At 41.9% G+C, this 21685-nt stretch overlaps 1 protein-coding gene across 1 annotated transcript in view; it reads right to left on the bottom strand.

The window, feature by feature from the left end:
• The window catches only part of LOC128980728 (opsin-5-like), a 32126-nt gene extending 29854 nt beyond the window's left edge, over nucleotides 1-2272 (bottom strand). Inside the window, exon 1 of the mRNA XM_054399204.1 lies at nucleotides 2152-2272. Within this exon, the coding sequence (XP_054255179.1) occupies nucleotides 2152-2272 (121 nt within the window). The remainder of the gene's footprint in view (nucleotides 1-2151) is intronic.
• Nucleotides 2273-21685: the final 19413 nt, after the last annotated feature.

Below are 21685 nucleotides of genomic sequence, written 5' to 3'. Positions count from 1 at the left end.
TTTGCACTAACACAGCTTGGTGTAGTGCTGATTATACATACTCTGCAAGAAATGCAACTTGCATTTTGCATCTGGAGGGAAGCTGTTTCAAGAACAGAAGCTATGACATGTCAGGCACTTGTAAGCTTGGTAAAAGGATGTGGAGCAATCAAAAGCTAATATACATACAAATTAAAATCTCATGTACCTAGGTACTTCAAAAAGTGTTTACCAGAAGATGTATGGTCACTATTAGGAAGCAGCAAATGAAAACACCTCTGTTGGTCAACTGATGAAAGAAGTTAGAATACCAGTGTGATGAAGAAGCAACACTGGGAGGAAACAGTAGAGCTTGGGAAGCATAAATATTAATGTGAGTGGTAAAGGCAAGACCTTTTTTATATATGCTGTATTCAGTCCAGGCTTTAAGGTTAAAAAACCCAAACAAACGGTCCAGGTTGGAAAAGACAGCATGAAAGGCCACCAGGATGACATACTGGGATGACAGGGAAAAGCATATTATAACAGGTGATAAATTAAGTATAATGCACAGCCACTCCCATCCCCAAAACAACTGAAAAAAAAAAAAACAAAAACAAAAACACCACCACAAAAAAAAACCCCACCCTACTCCCTCAGTTTCTTCTTATAGGAACAAAAAGGTTGACCATAAAGTATGATTGTTCCTTCAGGAACCCCAACTGGCTGTAAGATGTTAATTGCAGCCAAAAATTTTCATGTTAAAAGGAGTGATAAAAAGGGTATAAAGTTGAAGCTTTCACTTTAGCTAAGTATTTAGGGAAAGGCTCCTATCATCAGAGAAAATCAGGCCGGAAGAGTGGTAGCAACACTAAAAATCCTCTAACCAGTTACATTAGGGAGCATGATAGCAAATGAGATTATATATTGTCACAGTAGGGGACTGGCCTTGCTGACCTAAGATATTCTTTCTAGTCTTAAATGCAGTTGATTAATTCATTAGCTGATGGTGCAGACATTTCCCAGCCATTCAAGAAGGGATATGCAGATGTGAACAGACTGGGCATAAATTGGAACAGCTCTGATTTGTCTTATGGCCACTTTTTTAATTAAGTCTCCTAAGATAGAAGCCATAAATTTTTCTACTAGAATTTCTCTTTTTGTTCTAAACACAACTTTTGCCTCCCTAGTTCCTCTAGGTAAAAAAAGTCTTATGTAAACATATTAAAATATTTAGCATTTTACATTGTAACTTCCATAGAGCTTCCTCGAGCATAACCTGGCAGCTAGTAAGCTACTTGCAATATGTGATAAGCTTAGAAAAAGAAATAAAAAGTTTAGATCAATCATTTAAAGACAGAAACATTTTTTTTGCATATGCTGTTTAGAAGAAGAGATTTTTTAAATGTCAAGTTTCCTTGTATTTCCCTGTGAGATTTTGTGGTTGGAAATTTTGATTACCTAGCAAACTTAACATTCTTTGCAATTTCATAAATTTTTCTTGTATCCTGCAATGAGTCTGACTCAAATAGACAATATTTAAACAAATGAAAATTGCTCTGGGATCAGACAGTTGATATTGGGTGCCATTTCTCAAATCTGTGTGATATACTTAACAACAGCTGTCTTTCTGAAGAACCAATATAAACACACAGTATTGTGACTGCTAACATAGGATAGCGTTCCAGTACTTAGAACTTCCATAGATCCTGTTTGAATAAGTTTATTTCTATTTGCATCAAGCATTGAAAGCAAGGGCAGTGCAATCAGTTAAAAAACAAAAAGGTTTAAAACTAGAGAACCATATTTTCTGCTGCTGCGGGAGCTAATTGTAGGTAACTGAATGTCAGCAATCAAAACTCTGGAAATCACAGAATATTAGTTCAGTGCTACCGAGAAACAAGACGACACAGAATTGTATACTTCTGATAAGGCACTTTTTTATCTCCCCACATATTAAGTTCAATGAACGTTAGGTAGAAGTTTACAGGCTTGACTATTTTTTTTCCTCAAGATTTCTGCATTAATCTCTTTTGAAGAAAAGAAAGCTGTACCTCTGATCTTTTGACAGATGAAGAAAAATGTTGCATTTTCTAACATCCTGTTCTAGGGATGAAACCCAAATGAATCACTTTGAACTTCCCACCGAACACTACTTAGGAGCTTCCTTTCATATCCGAGCCAAGTACATACCTAAAGCCAGTAGGTAGAAACCTATGATAGTCTCTCCTTGCTCTGTTACAGCTGCCTCCCTGCTTAGAAAACTGAAGTTGTTGTTCCTCCAGGGTGCCTGTGAAGAAAACTGGACAGACATTTTCAGCGGAGCTTATGACCCAGTAATTGCCTTTTCCTCAGTACTTCCCAGCCAAATAAAATGGTTCCTTAGTTTCTGCTCCCTGTATTTGAGGGAGCTCTTCAATGACACTAATAATCTAAAGAAGGAAATCTCAGAGGAGAGGAGCTTGGCAGTCTGTTCTTCTTCCCTAATCCTATCTACTAATAAAGCCTGTGAATCTGTGGCCAGCCCAAGACAGCAGATTTCCTCATATCCTTATTACTGCTATGTGCAGAAATCTTTAAGGAAGAACATAGATCTGACAAAAAGACATCCTTTAAAATATGGTGGCACCACATAACCTACAGTCTCACAGGCACATTAGCAAACAGTGCAGATTGATATGTTGCTAAAATAGTAGTGGTTTTGTCTGTCTTCAATGAAGATTGGTAGAGTTTTAGGTCAAATGAAATTGAGACAAAACCCACAGATAAAAAAAAAGGGAAAAAAAAGGCAAATTAAAAAGGCACAGTAGACAACATTGGGGAGGTGTCACTGCCTGAGAATGTGACATCAATACAGCATAAGAAATCAGCTATGAAGTTACTTTTACAGCAGGACAGTTGCTAATTTAAAAAGATGGAAAGATAATTTCCAGTAGAAGTTGAAAAATGTATTTTCTATGTCCTTTGAATTATACTTTTAGACTGCTAAGCAGTCTCCAACCTAGCATGCTCCAAGTGTAGTTGGATTTTCCTATACTGTTGAAAAATGAGATCTTGTCTTGTTGAAGAAACATGTTACATGCGATTTAAGTAGGTCAGTCTGAAGTACTTTTAATCTTCATCGAGGTATCAATGATTGCACTTCAGATATGGCCACTCTTGCCAATCAGGTTGTAGTCATGATTTAAGAGGTTGATTCTGAATTAATTCATCTGAAGCAGCAAAATTTTTCTGGCGAGCAACACACACTCACGGCACTGAAATTCCTGCCTCCCTCTCAGTGCCCCAGGCAGTTTGTCCCTTCCCTCTCTGGGCAGTAAATCAGACTCAGTGATGGCACCTTGCTGAAGCATTTCACTGGGAACCTCCACTATGAATGGACTTGGAGAAATAGCAACATTATGATGAAAGACAGAAGCCTCTCACCTTCCTGCTAGTGGTGACTCACACACTTGCTTCATTGAAGTCCTTTACAAGGGTGCTAGTCTTGACTTGTCCACCACCATCTCATCTTTATACCAGCCACTGGAGTGCTGCTCTCTCTTTCTCCAGCCTAAAGTCTGCAGCATGGGTCTGGCAGCTCCCACAGATCTCATTTAAGCAGCCAAGTGGCCTGATTTTCCCAAGTACTAGCCACAACCCAACTCCTGCTGAATTTGTGCAGAGAACTCTTCCTAAATCTGTCCAGAGAGCTGGAATTTAACCCTGACACACCTCCTAAAGCATGCTGTTTAGGAAACTGTGAAGGAGTCACCTGGGCTCAGTGATTAAAAATGCCCCTAGTAGTGGTCTCAAGTCAATATCCTTCATTGCTGTGCTCCTGCAACAGTCCCAGGTTGCCCCCAATATTCCCATGACTATCCCAGCTTCAGGCATCACTCAACCATGTGTACATCCCTCACAAAGCTGCCCTATGTACCTCACACATGGCCTTTTCTCTGCTTGTGGTGCTTCTCTGTGAGGTGTCCATTTAAGCATCCTGTGGTGTCCAGCAAAGCCCTAGATATGCATCACTTTTCACAGGGAATACTGCACAATCTCAGCAATTCAACATGGAGCTACAACAGCTCCTTCTAGCTGGTTGTCTGTCTGTTGGTTAGCAGATTGATGTTCAGGTGGATTGTTGGGATAAAGTTGCAGCTGAAGGCAGTGCTTAGGGACATTCACAAATGCTCAAGAAAGCCCACAATAAAGCTCAGCAATATCACCTACCTTTCAGGACAAGGTCCTCAGCTGAGCACCCATCTCAAAGCCTCTGTCCATGGGTACTAGAGTGTGCCTTGGAGTGTATTTCATCACCTATCAAGAGAAGGACATGGAAAAGGATGACACTTTACATTAGGTAAAAACTGGCTGCTGCTCCCTCTACTCTTTCACTAAAAATGAGCCAGCCACCCAACAGTCTGCTTGTGGGGCAAGTCCAAGGCGTCTGGACAAGATTGCACAACTTTATGAGAGGGAAGGGGACAGCCCCTCAGATAATTTCCTCCTGTGATGAGGCATGTCTCACCTCATGCAGGTGTCACTCCTGCTGTGCAGCCAGGACCTGGCATGCTGGACCTGGTGTTGGTCCCCACCTTGCAGGAAACCACACTCATGGCCAGTATACAGAATGCTGATCTCCCACTCCAGAAGCAGTGCTGAGGTGGCAGAGCATACTTGCTCACCACTTCCTTTTATGCACAAGGAGTTTTTCTATGGCATTTGGTACAGGCCTGGACATAGAAGTCTGAGTTTGGCATCTGTCGTCACACATAAGCCAGTGCTTATGACTTCAATTAAATAGGCACAGGGATGACCAGCAGAGAGTATTATTCATGTAAGCCTTTCAAGGAAACTGTGTTTTACATATATGTGGCCTCTTTAGGCATACGCACTTTGAATAGGAATAAAGTAAAAATAATAATTTTTTCCCTTTTGCTACAATAAGACAATATTATTTGCCTTGATATTCCTGAACTTGAATCTTGATTATTCTCAGCTGCAATTTTTTTTTTGTTTCATCTAAATGCTGCAGCTCCATAGACACTTCAATTCAACTTGCCATTTCAATGAAAAAGTCTTGTGCCAAGAGCTATTTGATAATTCCTTTATTTTCCTCTGGTCTTCAGACCCTTGGCCTGCTTGCATCCTTCAATTAAAGGACCAAGGCTCTGCAAACTCCTGTGGTCTGTTTCATGCATCCAGAGGTCACTGTACTTCCAAATAAGAGGAAGGTTCCCTCTGCAGATTACAATCACCTGGTTTCCTGTCTCTTGGTGTTTCAGTGGTGACCAATTTAATGACCTCACAGAGATTATGCCTGAGTGCCTCCACTATCTTTGCAAAGTGCTTTGAAAAGATTAGAGAAGTATATGCTGTGGATAGTTCTATAAAAAGAAGAAGAAAAATAAAATGTAGTGGTGGTATGGAGAAATTACTGTGTTCAACATAACTATGATTACAGGGAGGCTTGTTAAAAAAAAAACAACTGATTTGGACACAAAATTGTTCCCTCCCTATGACTAGCTCCACAGAAGACTTCCTATGAAACCATGTCTTCCTAAGACTAGCTCCACAATGCAAATGAGCTTGGGAGACTGGTGCCACAGCTCCTGCTACATGCTCCCTCTGCTCACCCAAAGTGTTCATGTGTGCATTTCTCCCTGCTGTGACTTGCCTGCCAGGTATAGCAGAGCTCTGCAATCCACCTGCTGTCAGCTGTGGGAAGAGAGAGGCTGTTGGCCCTCTCAGCCACCTGGTTTTCTCTCAGCAGATGGCAGGTGATCTTATTCACTCCCTGCCAAGTCAGGCAGGGACCAAAGACACACCCATTGTGCAGCCAGCACGCAGGGCTGTGAGCAGGAGGAATGAGCCCTGTCTGCACAGCAGTGCCTGCCTGAGCTGGATGGGGAAGACCTCCCACAAACTGCTTTCCACACACCTTTGAGGAACGAACTGCACAACCAGCATGAGGAGACTAGGGTCAGCCCTGCATACCACACTGCCAGATGAAATCTAATGACCTCTTTGATGTAAGTAAAAGCAGAATTTGGATTTTAAGACCATCAGTAAGCCACATTTTGAAGACTAGCTGCAACTTCTCTGCTGTAGATATAAGAGCTATAAGAGAATATAAGAAATTAATACTCCTGGCTGCACTTAAGAGTTTCATGAAGCTGTTACTGGAAGGTTAATGAAGGAAGACACCTTCTGAAATCACCAAAATCTCAGGATACTTGATTAAAGTGAGTGATAAAATGACTGGGTTGTAACACCACAGGTTAAATAGGCCCATTTTATGGACACTCCAAATCATCCAATAGTCTCCAAGATGACAGGCAAAGCCTATTTAGAGCGGATATAGAACACAGGTAGTCCCTATTTGGGCTGCTAAAAATGTGCAATAGCCTTTTAATCCCTATTCACCTCCCTAAATACTTTCCAAGTGACACATATACCAGCACAATAAGGCAAGTATCCCAGCAGCATTAACTGGCCTGAGATACTTAGGCTAGCCATATCAGAGTTTGTATGCTCATCTTTCTGCTACACCATAGCAGAAAAATTGTAAGAATTAAAATTTGTACGTGACAAAAAACATATGATGTGTTTCTAACAAGCACCTGTTTTCCTGAGGAACACTGAGAATTTAGCAGTTGCCAGACGATTGATTTTGTTAGAAAGCTAGCATTAGTTCTCACTTGTATATGTATTGTTACAGTGTGAGAGTTGAAATCTCCCCCACTGACAATAACCAGGCTAGCTGAGTCTGGAAGCAAATGAAAGCTGTATTTACAAGCAAATCTACAATCCATGATGAAATGCAATGAATATGTACAAATATACACAATTCACAACATTTACAAATATATACAATCAACAGAAAAGCACAACCAAGCTCCCTTTGCTTCCCCCCAAAGGGGCCTTTCTCAAGGGGCCTCTCTCCCAGGGGCCTCCTTCCCCCAGGCCCCCCTGGCAGAAAGCAGAGAGTTAAGAACAGAGAGGCTGTTAACTCAGCTCACCAAGGTCAGTGTGTTATCTTCAGCCAGAAGAGAAGAAGAAGCAGCAGCCAGACAGCCCAGCAAGCTGCAAACTCAGACCCTGACTGCCTCAACTTTGAGTAGTGGTTCTTGAACATGTCTATCTATCCAATGGAAGTATTTAGAACAGTCATTATTTTGCTTTCTTACACCTAATAGTGACTTACATTCCTTCGCTTTCTCTGCTCTAACTCTGTAAAGAAAAATTAAAAAGACAGTTTTAAACCATCACACTCGCTGAACTTTTTTGGTATAAGTTATGCATGGATTAAATAAAAGTATAAAAGAGGATGGAGGCAAAAGGGAAAACACGCAGAAGGGATGGGTTAAAATAAACCATAACTAGATAGAAATTATCTCTGTGGAATAAAAATGCAGTTTTGTCTCTGAAAAGCATAAAATGTTGTTAAACTTCATAGAAATACCAATCAAGGAGATTTCAATGTAAATGCAATGGTATATTAGCAGAAACATCTCTACATAGATTTAAAAAAAAATATTGTTTTAATTTCTATTTCACATTTTTCATTAGACTATTCACTATAAAATGGAAAAAAGATGTAAATAACCAACAAGACATCACTTAGGCTTGCAAAGAATAATCCTATAGTGATCAATTGTTCCTGTGTATTTCACTGGGGTAGTCAGAAAATACATTTCATATCGGTAACAGATGATTTTTATGAAATCAGATCATGTATTTGTTCACTGCTTCCAAGAAAATACACTTGCCAGAATTATTTGCACAGGGTCTTTCTTGACACCACTGAATTAAAAGAAAAAACTGCTATAAAAAGATTAGGTCATTAATACCTAGATGGATGAGTGAGGATGATGGTGCTAGCTACGTGCCACTTGAAATGGATTGGCTATGAGAAAGCTGAGCTCAATCTGCTCTTTCTTTGCTGAGGTTCAATTTGTGCTTACACAGACAACTCAAATTTCATAGCAGAAAAATGTATCTGAAACATTTAAATTGAAGAGCAATCATAATATGAAACATACTTAACCATTCGAGTTCCAAAACATGCCTTTTAGCCCTAGACAATGGTTTGCTGTGACATTTTAGTATGAAAACAAACACACCCAGTGCATTCTCTGGTTGAATGTCCAAACAACATTTCAGCTTCTGTGTTAGGTTACTTGCCAAATTCAGTTGTGAAAATTATTACATGATATAGTTAAAATATTGTAAAATTCATAATTCTGCCATAATCTTAACAGAGTTTAGTCTGCTTTGCTTCATACTTTACTCTTGTTCTCATCAATCTTGAAAGCTAATGTTTCTCTGAGGAATTGTGTTCTGTAGCTTGTGACAGATCTAGAAAATTACCTGTCAGAAAAAATCCTTGGTTAGTGCTTAGTACTGCAGTATACAGTTTGAAATTAGCAATTTCTCTGGGAACATCATGTTTAGATTGATGCTAATACGAAAACAAAATATTTTGCAGCTTCAAATATATGCTACTTTTATATTGAAATGTGATTCAAAAGGGAAAACTGCCTTGTGCAGATTAGGTAGCTAAGGCTCTGTATTATTTAAACTCCCTGATCTGAGCTGAACTTAGACTGAGTAGGTTAGGTGATGCTAAAGAAAACTAAAACCCTCTGGGCAGCTGACATGGCAGTGAAGAACGGAAATCCTGCTTCTGAGATGAAAGAGTGTCCTAAGGAAGAGGGGAGACCAGGAACTCTCAGCAGCCACTGAGACGGAGTGGAAATTTGGCTGGAAGGCAGGAGCCTCGGTGACATGGGGGAGTTCAAGATTTTAGCAATTTTATTTCCAATCTGTCTTCATGAATTGCACTTCCCTCTCCCCTCCACCCCCCCACCCCCACCCCCCCCCCCTTAAAAATTTGATATTTTAGTTCCTGTTCTAGCAAAACTTGGCTTTTGGGATTTTAAAAGTCTTCCAGTTATGCTTGGTGATCTCGTCGTAAGAGCAGATTTAGACAAACCTACTTCATTTGGCAGGGGCTCATTTGGTGTTCTGTCACTTGGACACTTTCACTGCGTTGCAAAAGCACTTCAGTGCTCCAGCTGAGAGGTGAGCCCAGCTGGGGGTACAATTTTGCCACAAATATGGGCTTGCATCATACCATATGCCTGCAGTCTGTGGTGGAGAGCTGCTCCTCCCTGGCCCCCAAACTGACCTGTATTTCCAATAACCCTGCTCAAGAGGTGATCATAATAGAGTCACCTAGTCTTGATGGCTGAATCTGGCTCAAAGTGGATTTGGTGGAGACAGATAATAACACAACAGTCAAGGGATAATTTGAAAAATGGTCTCTCTTAACTACAGTGCTAGTCCATGACCAACTCAAGCCAAATTTGGAAGAAACTACTTGGGTATATAAATGTGACTAGAAGTAAATTATCTTACTTCATAAATAATGGACAGCCTAGGGCCCCTTGAGCTCTCCTGCATAGCAGCAGGCTGCACTGCAGGACCTTCCCTTGAATAGGGATGCTTCTCAAGGTTACTCCTCAAGCTTTGGAGATTCCTTATGATGTCAAATAGCAGAGTAAATTGGGAATAAGTGTGCTGAAACTTTGAAATCTTAGCTAAGCAATATAAAGGACTGATTGTGCAGGTATAATCCTTTAGACATAAACCACTGACCATGTCTGGATCCAGTCACACCTAAACTCCCCTTTGAGAAGGAGTTTAGAATGCAGAGGGGTCCTTCCTGAACCTCATGATGGTCTCCCTGACAGTTTAGTCTGTCCTCAATGCAGTAAATAAACAAATGTATCTGTACCTAGCCATTGGATCTTGCTAAGCCACTGTCACATTTACTGCCAAACGTAGTTAAATCACTGACTTATATCAATAAACGTACTGCTGCTTCTCTCTTACAAGTGAAGTGCCATCTTGTGCAGAAATTATGGACATTGCAAATATTATGAACCATGAAATGCAAAGAAGATGCTACTACTTACAAACAGGAGCAAGACCCAAGCTATCCTTCACAGTCGGATAGGTTCAATACAGAACATATTTCCTGGTTGCCAGCAGTAAATGACATTTTATTACAAAGCATTTTGTTGGCTCAAAAAGGCAAAATGTACTGGTTTGTTTGATTTTTTTTTTCTGCTTACCAGCTTCTGAAGTATGCTATTAAGAAGCAGGTGCACCAAATGTACAGTCATTTTGACTCATGTGAAGAAATCACTTTCTGCTAAAAAAAGGAGAACAAAACCCCCAGCCTTTAATGTATCAGCAGGACTTTAGTGTCAGGAGGATCTTAAAGTTACATTCTGGGACTAAGCAAACTATTGTAAATTTGGTGAATTAGAGAATTATACAGGAAAATACAGGGAAACATAAAGCACCTCAAAATTTATTCTGTTTCTGATGAAAGAATAGAAATAAAAAAACAATCCTGGAAAAAATCTCAATAATAATTCAATAAAACACATACTTCCTAGCATATGACCTTCTCCCTGGCATTATTATTCCATGCTTTCTCTTGAAGTTCTTGAGTTGTTGGCCTCAGCTGGGGGAGGAAATTGTTACAGGGAGTAATCGGTTTTCCAAGGTTTTTGCTGGGATGGTGGTGTTAGAGGTTCCTCCCTCTTTATTGGGGGGAACATGACGCTGAAGCTGTTAATTTCTCTTTCTTCTCTAAGGTCCACTTGGGGTTATTTTATTACATTTTCTTTCATGGCTTACACCTTGCTCTTTCTGTTTGGCCTGCAACTCCACGTTATGTCAGAATGTCCTCTATAAAAATGCACCTTACCTATGTTGTATACTTACCTATCTTCTCTGCTACCTACAGCCTAATGTTGCCCTGCCCCCAGGTTTATATTTATCTCTTTGCAGTTCATATCCCTGACATCCTGTACCATCTTCTCTTACCCCACCATGTCTGCACTCTGCCCTGCACCCTGAGTGCCCGTGGGCAAGGTTTCCACTGCCAGGCCTAGCCTATATTCTTCTACATTGCAACATTAAGATGACATCATAAATATTTTTGGGTGTACAAAAAGTGTGGTAATAGCTCATGATTATAAAAAACCAAGCAAAACAAATCAGTAAAAACTCACCTGATAATAATTTAAAAATTTGTTGCTACAGCTAAGCCAGCTAAAAGAAAATTCCATGCAGGCCAAGGTCAAGGCAATTTGAAGCAAAGCAAGCCAGCCATGCCTTAATATTGAAGTGGTAATACATAGCCTGTGGCATATAACTAGCAATAGCAATAGATGTACTGATGGGGCTACAGGTTACACAGATCAGGCAGTGTGTGGATAGAGATGCATTGGCTTCAGTGAATTTTTGTTAATTTGTATAAAAATTACAGAAGAGAGCAAATCTCCTCCTTAACTCCATTTATTCTTGTCCTGTGTCAAAAAAATTATACATTGACTGATTCTGGCCACTTTGGGAAAAAAAAAAAAAGAAGTGTGTTTCTTTTTTTGATGATGCTTTTGCTTCACAGGCTCAGCTCCCACACTCAAACTAGCAAAACAACACAAACTTTTATCTTAATGTGTTCAGATGAGATTGTGTGCTGGCAGCATAGATGAGAGCAAAGCCCAAGGCACTGTGCTTTCATTCCATTGCCTTTGCCATCATATTTGAGAACAGAGCCTGCAAGGATTCTCTCTTCATTCCTTTAATTTATGCCTGCTTTACACAAAACATCCAGAAACTACAAGGTAGTAAGATTCACCCCTCACAAACTCCCATTCAAATCTCAGATATGCTAGCTTCCTAAAACTCAAATTGATGCAGTTTCCAAAGACTTAGCCACAATTAGAAATTAATCCTGGATTAAGAGAATACAATGCAGGAGGAGGAAATCACTGAAAACATAAACAATCTTTACCTGGCATTGTGCTTCCATAGCTGAATCCACTTAATTGTTTCCAGGTGCCAGTTGCTGTTATAAACTACATACCATAGTCTCTGAGGAAATCTTTCATACCAGCATTTTGGCAGGTGTGGGAGCAGGTAATAGAAGTGTCTCATAACAATGACCAGTCTAGGAGACTGCTATAGCAGAGGTATCCTAGACATGCTGGTTTCTTCTGCTCTTACCCTTTCTGGACTGTAGATTCAGATTGGATATTAGGAAAAGGTTGTTTAGCATGGGGGTGGTGAGACACTGGAACAGGTTGCCCAGGGAGGTGGTGTAAGCCCCATCCCTGGAAGTTTTTAAAGCCAGGCTGGATGTGGCTCTAGGCAACCTGATCTAGTGTGAGGTGTCCCTGCTGTCATTTGAAACAGTGCACCTCAGTCAGAGGAGAGGCAGCACTGCTGCTCCACTGACTTTCTAACACCTGAGCCCCATCAGCAACACCAGTCATGCACCCCCAGAACCTCCAACAAACAGCTTGTGCCTCTTGAATTTACAAGGCAAGAGCTCCAGATTTTACCTTGAATATGGATAAAGGGTGCATGCAGCCACACACATTTGCCAAAGAATGGGGCTGACATTGGGATGATGAGGGCATGTGCCTGTTGAATCACTTTCAGCCTGTATGTTCCCCTTCACTGCCTGCTCCCCTCTCTCTTCCTGAACTTTGTAGGGAAAGGCTAATTCTTCTTATAGTCTAAGTATTTCATGGAGCTTAAATGCTCATTTGTTTTCTTTTCCATGCAAAACCAGGACTTTTACCAAAGGAAGGTAAATTCTCCCACTTGATTATGATTTGTTTGTTTGTTTTGTTTTGTTTTTTAAGCTGACTGCCTTTCAGCATGGCTTCCTAGACAGGAAGTATGTGTGCCATCAATCTATCAGACTGCCACTCCCTGGCAAATGTGACACTATGTGCCCCTCCCAACTGTCTGCAACAAAGAAGTAGTTCCATGCATATGGATTGCAAAAGGTTTCACATAAGGCTTTCTCAGCCTTTAACAACACCAAGTGAGAGTTACTGAACATGCTTTCCTAACCTCTTCTGTCAAAGGGCATTAAGAAAGGATAGCAGTGGTATCTGTTGAGTTTTTACCACAAATCTATGATCAACTTACAGAAGACAGAGACACCATCACCTCAGAAGTCTTCAGGATGTCATGGTGATACAAAGAAAGGCTATGGATGCCATCCTTTCTCTTGGTAAACGTTGTTGCATGACATATCTGAAGACAAAAATATTATTTTAAAATTATTATTTTTTAAACTTCCAGTCATTTCACGTTTCTAAGTTGACCTGCTTAACAAAATGATATCGATACTGCAACTCCAAATCAAAAGGATGACAGGTAATAGGTATTTGTAGCTTCCACTGTAGAATCATATGGAGATACAAACAGATTTTTCATGTGACTGAACACAGCATTCCTGACGGAGAAAAAGACTCAGTACAACATAAGCCCTACAGAAGATGAAACATTGCCTCTTCTTTCCCTTGAAATTTTTAAAACACCAGTACTGTTTGCAGGGACAATGCTCTGACAGCACTTTAGGGAAAGGATGGAAACAGATGACTCCTCAAACAGGAACAAACATCTCTGGTAGGGATTTAAGGGTAGCTTGCCTGCAAAATACAGCCTCTCTGGTCTTGCAAATGAATGGCAAAGTTCTTCAGCACTTCAAAAGGAGCAATGCTGGCTTTTCAGAGCTATTTGCTTGGTGTATAAGTAAAGCTGCTTATTTGAGCAAGAGCACATGCTACCAAGGGAGGTCAGAAGAGGTGAGGAATTACATCAAAACTGTGCAGCTTGACAACATGGCTGAGGAGTTGGGCACTGCACCATGCTTCCCACTTTCACTCATAATCCTTTGAGCAGGTCAGCCAGGGCTGCATCTGCTGAGGAGAAAACATTGCTGTTCATAGACACACAAAAAGTGAGCTTTCAAAATGCTCTCAGGCAGTTTTCAGGTCACTTTACCAAGACAAGCTGGAAAACTAAAGCCTAAAATTTGAACAGCACTTCTCATCATTAGGGTGCCATAGCTTTCTACAAAGGATATTTTGTTTGCCCAGGCAAACCCAACATATCCCTGCCAAGGCTCAGGGCTTAGTCACACACTGAGTGAGTGATCTGAGCCTTGTTTGTACCTATGGTGAGTTTTAGAGATCTTTTCTGATATTAGGTCATAGATCAAATGTATTTACTTTCTCGTAACATTTTCTATCACATTGTGACAATTGAGAAGGAGAATTCTAAAGCTCAAGGCTATGGAGTTTTCTTTAAAAGGCTGCAAGAACCGATGCTTAAACAGCCTGTCTGGAAATCCGAGCTGGTAAAGCCTCCCATACTGTGCCAGTCCTACTATTGAAGATTCACTTTTCACTTGGGACAAGATAAAGCCACACTGGAATACACTCAGGTTATTCCAAGTAACAGAGACAAACTCATGTAAATGATAGCAATTAGTCACCCCTCCATCCTCCAAGAGGCTCCTTCTCTCCCTGCAGCAAAACAGCCAGGCAAAGTCATTCACAGCACAGCAGCTGAGGTAGCTGTCTGCAGATTTTTCACCCTGCTTGGGATTTCTGGGAAGAAAAGCTGCTAGCAGCAGGAGATTGAGAATGGATGAATACAAAGAGTGTAACCAGCTGTTAGCCAAGAACAAAAATATTCTGAGCAGGGCAGAGGGAAATTATCTTTCAGATGCTTTCTTGACACCATCCCCATGACCAAATACACAGCTCACGAGTCTGCATGGGCACTGCAAAAATGAAAAGTGGAGAGCTCTGACTGAACACATCTAATTCAGGATTATCCTTCTAAATAATTCAATCTGTAACTTAAACATGTGTCCCATATGACTTCATATAGATCTTGATGATGGCTCAATTGTTCCCTCTCCTTATGTACACTTGCTAAAATCTCAGGGATAATCAGGAAGCATGCTTTGTTAAGCAGGTCCTTGATCCTGCCTCTGGTCTGCTACCTTCAATGTTGGTAGCTCTGGGCTGTGCCTTTTCTACCCACTTCAGGGCTTTTCACGTGTGGTTTTGTTTTCTGATGCTAAGAACCTCCACACCCATCACCAAGGAGTATGCTTTCTCTCACTTTAGATGTGTAAATACTGCAGCCTACCCCCATAATACACAGCTGATGATGGAAAGGAGTCTGTCTGCCACACCACAGGAAAAAGGGTTTCTGCAGTAAAGAGGAACGGAAGCCTATGATTATCCATCTCTTTCATACAAAAACATGTCATCCCACCAGTATACCATCTCAGGATATTTTCCTGCAAATACTGAAAATTACTTCTCAGACTCCAAAAGACACTCAGGAAAATCTCTGTCATCTGCACAGGGAACACAATGGACAAAACCAAGCATATTATTGGTGGACTGCTCTGGAACTGCAATTAATACATGCGAGCTAGCAGAGGCAGACAGGAAAGTCTACCCTCCGGAGTGGTATTAAGTGTAGCACTTTTTTGGTTTTTTTTTTTTTTTTTTTTTTTTTTTTCCTTTTTCACAGTATCACAGTACATCAGAGGTTGGAAGGAACCTCTAGAAATCGTTGAGTCCAACTCCCCTGCCAAAGCAGAATCACTTACGGTAGTCCACACAGGAATGTATCCAGGTGGGTTTTGAAAGTCTCCAGAGAGGGAGACTCCACAACCTCTCTGGGCAGCCTCTTTCAGTGCTCTGTCACCTTCACTGTAAAGAAATTTCTCCTCAGGTTGAGGTGAAATCTTCTATGTTCAGGCTTGAAACCGTTATTCCTTGTCTTGTTTGTGTGCACCACTAAAAAGAGCCTGGCCCCCTCCACTTGACACCCACCCCTCAGATATCAATAGACATTGATCAGATCCCCTCTCAGTCTTCTTTTCTCAAGACTGAACAGCCTCAGGTCTCTCAGTCTCTCTTCATAGGAGAGATGCTCAGGTCCCCCTCGTGGCTCTCCGTTGGATTCTCTCTAGCAGGTCTTTGTGTCTCTTGAACTGGGGAGCCCAAAACTGGACACAGTATTCCAGGTGTGGTCTCACCAGGGCAGAGCAGAGGGGAAGAAGTACCTCCTCAGACCTGCTGGACACACTTTTCTTGATGATGTACCCCAGGATACCATTACCTATTGTGAGGCTGAGATTTCCCTTCTGCCATTGTGAAGCTGAGCACTCTTTCACAATCTGCCTGAAGGGGCTCAAGTCTGCTCTCCTGAAATCCAGGGCTTTCTCTGTTACTGGCTTTCCTCACATCTCCTTTCACATCAGCCACCACACTGACTGTCTCACCCCTGGTTTTATGCTCTGTTGAAAGAGGTTCTGGTCTCTGGTGCCCCCTAGGCATCAGATAGCCTCCTTACCCGAAGAAGATGTCTCCTGCTGCTTTGTGGTTCCCAGCTGTGGTTGTGCCACCTCAGGCGTGCCACCACATGTGCTGCATATATTCCCAAGTTCTGCACTTTGCCCCACCAACATGTGTCCTGCCTTTCTGAGTAGAGAGGCTGCAACTGAGGCACTTTCCAAATTTTCTAAGTTAAAGAGAAAAAAAACAATTGAAAGAGGGAGAATTATGAACACAGGCTTTGACCAAATGAGAGAAGAGACTGTGTTAACCTCAGAGTGCAGATATCCAAGCCGGCAAGAAAAGAAGCTGAAGCTCTGGCTGTTTTGCACACTAGTTCTGTGAGCAGCAGCATTCTCTTTGGCAGCACCATTTTGATTACTCTGACTCACCTTTGTAAATGTTACTAGCCTTGGGGGAAGAAGAAATTTGCTCTGTACTCCAGTGCTGGGGTGGGCACCTGCAGTGGTGGAGATGGAGACACAGGTCTCTGGCTAGAAGCATATACTGTCTGTCAGGGAGCTCACTGGCTACAAATCCTGGTTTACTCCTGCACTTTATGACTTTTAAAACTGCCTTTTCTAAGAAAAAGACTCAGCTTTCACAAAATAGGACTTTCATAGAATAATTTAATTTCACAAAATCATTTACACAGCTACAACTCCCCTTCGACTTCCACATGAAGTCTTACTGAATACGGCGGTCCTACTAGTCAGTGCTGAGGCAAGTCACTGATCACAGCTGATGGCATTTATCATAGAACCAACCAGAGACCAATAGAAGTGACTTAAAAGAAGTCTGGATGTAAAAATTAACTTACTCTTTCAGAGGAGATGACAGTAAACTAGCTGTAAGTAAACATAAATCATTAAAATGCTGATGACTAGCTCCAGCCACTGAACACCTTCAAACAGGCACTGAATTCCAGGAATATCACAGAATCACAGAATTGGATTCAGGGTTGGAAGAGACCTTGAAAGATCTTCCAGTCCAATCCCCCTGTCAGAGCAGGATCACCTAGCGTAGATCTCACAGGAATGCATCCAGGCAGGTTTTGAATATCTCCAGAGAGGATGACTCTACAACTGCTCTGGGCAGCCTGTTCCAGTGTTCTGTCACCCTCACAGTGAAAAAAAATTTCCTCATGTTTCCATGGAACTTTCTACGTCTCAGCTTCCACCCACTGCTCCTTGTCCTGTCATTGGGCATCACTGAGCAGAGCCTGGCTCCATCCTCTTGGGACTCACCCTTTACATATTTATAAACATTAATGAGGCCACCCCTTAATCTCCTCCAAGCTAAAGAGCTCCAGCTCCCTCAGTCTCTCCTCATAAGGAAGGTGTTCCACTCCCTTCATCATTTTTATGGCTCTGCGCTGGACTCTTTCAGGCAGTTCCTTGTCCTTTGTGGGCTGAGGGGCCCAGAACTGGGCACAGTATTCCAGATGTGGCCGCATCAGGGCAGAGTAGATGGGGAGGAGAACCTCTCTTGACCTATTAACCGCACCCCTTCTAATACACCCCAGAATGGTATTTGACCTCTTGGCACATTGCTGGCTCATGGTCATCTTTCCATCCACTAGGACCCCAAGGTCTGTTTCGCCTTCACTGTTCTCCAACAGGTCAGCTGTGTATCACACTGCAGTGACCCCATCACTCTGCAGCAATGAATTGTTTAGATGATTTTAGGCACTAAAAATCCAGGTCTAAAGATGAAAGCCTGCCAGATATTGGTAGAATTAAGTACATACTCACTGGGGAGCATTCAAAAGAGGCTACACACCTCAGCCTTAGTATTTAATAGCCCAAAGCATGGACTTCAATACAAACTACTATGTAACAAGGTAATTCAGAGCTTGTTCCCTGGGCCAGCTTTTGTAGCTAATAAAATTATCATACTGTAATAAACCTTGTAAAAACCCGATTGTCATTAATAACGAATCAGAATGTACAGAACTTCCCCTGTGTTTGTCATGTAATCTACACAGTGATCCAGTGTGAATCTTTCGGACCTCATCTTGAAATGTAGTGCTTCGAACTGAGAGTCAAAGATGACTGATTGCTGCCATCCTGTGGCAGGTCCAGGTATCTCAAACCGACGCTTGCCAGAGAGGAAACGCTCTTTAAAAGATGTCATTTTAGAAAGAACACTTATTGTATTATTCTCAAATGTCACAGAAGGAAAGCTAGTTGTCTGTAAATGGCAGCCTTCAGATCTTCGAAAGCCACGGGCCAGGACAGCGATTCTAGCAGAAAAGATTATCCTAAGCAGCAAATTAGAAACAGGCAAGAAGAAGCTCCTTTTAAAAAGACATTGCAGTATTCAGTGCTGTAGCTCTAGAAAGGATGTGAACTAATTCAGCTCTAGCCTTAACTGTATCAGTCTGTAGGTTTCAGAATGCACATAAGTACAAAGTTTTCCCTGTTTTTGATGGTAACTCTGTTGGTATCCTCAACTGGAAAAGCCATCAGATGGCTCAAATAATGTGAGTCTGCTGCCAGGACTGTGTCCAAATGCAACACAACAGCCCTGACAATGTATTTCTTGGCCACAGTTTTACTCTTTTAGGGGAGAAATACCATTTTCTATAACATGACTGTGAGACTTAGGCACCTGGGAACACCTGGGAGAATTTGCATAGTGTCAGCAACATGCTTTTGAACTCCAGATGAGCTGGAGTCTCCAGAAAGAGACAAAGTGATGGCTTTAGAGATTTTAACTTGAACAAAACTTGAACCCTCTGAAAAAGTACAGTGACCCTGCAATCCTAGAGAAGGTACAGTTTGCAAAAAAAGACCAGAAATATTGAGATGAAGCACTTAAATCTCATACTTGGCCAAGACTAAACATGATGTGGAACTGAGATGCCAAACCTAACTGGAACAGAGGTCTTAAGAGGCCTGAGATTCTACAGTGCTTGACAAACATGGCCACAACTGAGACCCAGAGTTCTAGAACTGTATTCTTGTTAGAAAGCCACAGTCATTACCAGGATTGAAAACTAGTTGGTATCCTATGCAAAGATGCTGCGTCCTTGGAACTGGCCTGGGACAGAGTGTGCCCCAGGAGATTTTGCAATTAGTTACCCACAGTCTCATCTAGCAAGATGTTCTCCACACTCATGTGTCCCTCACAGCACAAATGTCATCCACTTGGTGAAGAAGCCATGAACCAACAAACGGAAGAATTCACATAACAGTTTGGCAAATTTTGCAGGACTCCTACATGTCTTGCAACCAGACAGGCTCCCCTGCTTTTCTAATACAAGCCCTTAGACACCACTAGGCACAATTCACAAGCACTGTACCAGTCCTGCTTTCGATGCCAGACTCTGAATGGTTCAGTTTCAACGAGTGAGGGCAGACCCTCTTCCACTCTGTGGATACCAGGCACTGTGGGTGTCCAGGGCCAGTTAACAGCAGAGTATCACTTACCTCCTGCTAAGTTCACCTGTGTTGCCCAAGACCTCAGTAGAACTGGTATTCAGCTGGACTGTTAAACCTAAAGGAGAAGTAGGCACTAGAAAGATTGATGTGATGTGCATCGTCCCTGAATTATGAAGTCTGTCTAAAGGTGATGAGAAGTCATTACAGACCACAGCAGGAATGTGCCTCACAGAAGCACGTGCAGCCCAGTCTTGTTTTCCCCTTAGCACATTATAATAGAACAGGTAGAGAAAATGCAGAGTCCCTTTATATCCAGCTAACTGAGAACTAGACCCTAACAGCTTCCACAAATCAATTTACACTAACACAGAAAAGACAGGAGTTTCAGTCTCCCAGCACTCTCCATCTTATACTCTTAGTCATGCACTGACAGCCTCCCACACGTGCTTCTTCTGAGCAGGTCCCTTCTTCTGGGCTCAACACTCAGTGGCTTGCAGCAGCCAGACTGTTTCTGGCCATGAGCTGCACACCCACTGTTGCATCTGGCTCTCAGAGTGCTTCTCTGTGCTTGCAGATCACACAGCCAGCCAGTCTGCAACTCCTTGTTTGCTCTTAGTGTTGTCATTACACTTCAACACGTACTTGCTCAGTTTCTGAGATGTTTTTTTTGCTTACTCAGACAATTTCCCCATCACCCAGGTCCTTCCTGAATTTCCTCTCTTCAAAGATAGGACTCTCAATTACTTACAGTCCATGGGCTGTTTAAAAGGGAGAAGAGGCTTACAGCTGGTAACACAAATGACAAGCCACTGGGCTGAGAATGGGGGGAAAGAAAACAACATTTTTTGGGAGTAGCAAAGGAAGGATAGTATGTCTGTCATGTTCCTCTTACTGAGGCGGGGAGCAAGGGTTACCATGGGGATTGCCTTAGGCATATAGGCAGAAGCAGGCCTGGAATGGAGCCATAAAAAGCACAGGGCAGGAAGGGCCACATGGAAAGGAACATGGCCAGAGGCGAGGAAAGCTGCCCACTGTGGGACTCAGCCCTGCCCTGGAAATAAGCTGACAAGAGGTACAGGCCAGAAGGAAGCCCTTTCAGTTGGCCCTGCTGCTGCATCCCCTGAGCCAGTAAGCTACTGCTGTCAGTAATACTGAGTATATATGGTCTTTAGCTTTTGAGGTCCACCCATCCACAGCTGGTCTTCACCTGCTCCTGAGCTAATCAATAGCAGCACAGAATACAGCTATCTCTTGATCTCTGATACCTTGTCATGTCTAGACTGCCATTGCTTTCAGCTGTGAGAAAGGAATTGTTTCTCTGTTCCAGGAAATACAGTTTCTACAAGAGAATGCTAAAGGTATGGCCTGCATTGGTGTATTCTCATCTCGTGTTCCTGGTACTGCTCCAGTGATCGCTTAAGGTGATTCACTGGAAAGTCCATTGAAATCCTTTTGATGTTCATCAGACACTTGTATATTTAAATTTGCTTTTCAAAACTTTGAGATTTTCTTTGAAGAAAATTTTGGTTACATAAGTAAATTTTGTTCTGGGAGTCATTCGTAAGAATGCAGAATTGTCTGTGGGCATTCAACAGAGCTGTTGATTAACACGTCAAAAGAAAACGTCACTATTAGTTTATATTGAAGGGTACATGACAATTGAATGATCATTAAGTTTGCTGACCCAAACATGCACGATTAGATACAGGGCTCTTAAAATTACACTAAAGACTACGTGATTTTATTCAATTTTTACTCCAAATTTCAACACTTACCATTCTAAGCCAGCAAGGACATACTTCAACTTCTTAGGTCAATTCAGAGCAGTACAAAAACTTACAGGGCACTGAAAAGGCCAAGTGGGAAAAAAAAAAACAACCAACCAAACAAAAACCCCCCAAACACCTGGAAAAAAAGACATCCCTGTCCACCCTTCAACGGCTGAGATGACTGACAGAAATCTTAAGGACGTCAGTGGCCTTGTCCAGCTGAAGCTGTCAACACTGCAGTGGTTCTGCAAGACCCTCCTTCGGTAGCAAGGGCTTATGTAGCACAGCTCATACTTGTGCTGTTTAGTGTAACAGCCAGCTGCCCTGTCACACTGAGCTTCAA

Source organism: Indicator indicator, chromosome 2 (genome assembly GCF_027791375.1).
Source record: "Indicator indicator isolate 239-I01 chromosome 2, UM_Iind_1.1, whole genome shotgun sequence".
NCBI lineage: Eukaryota > Metazoa > Chordata > Aves > Piciformes > Indicatoridae > Indicator > Indicator indicator.
Note: the sequence above shows the minus strand (reverse complement) of the source record. Positions and strands in the feature narration are given on the sequence as shown.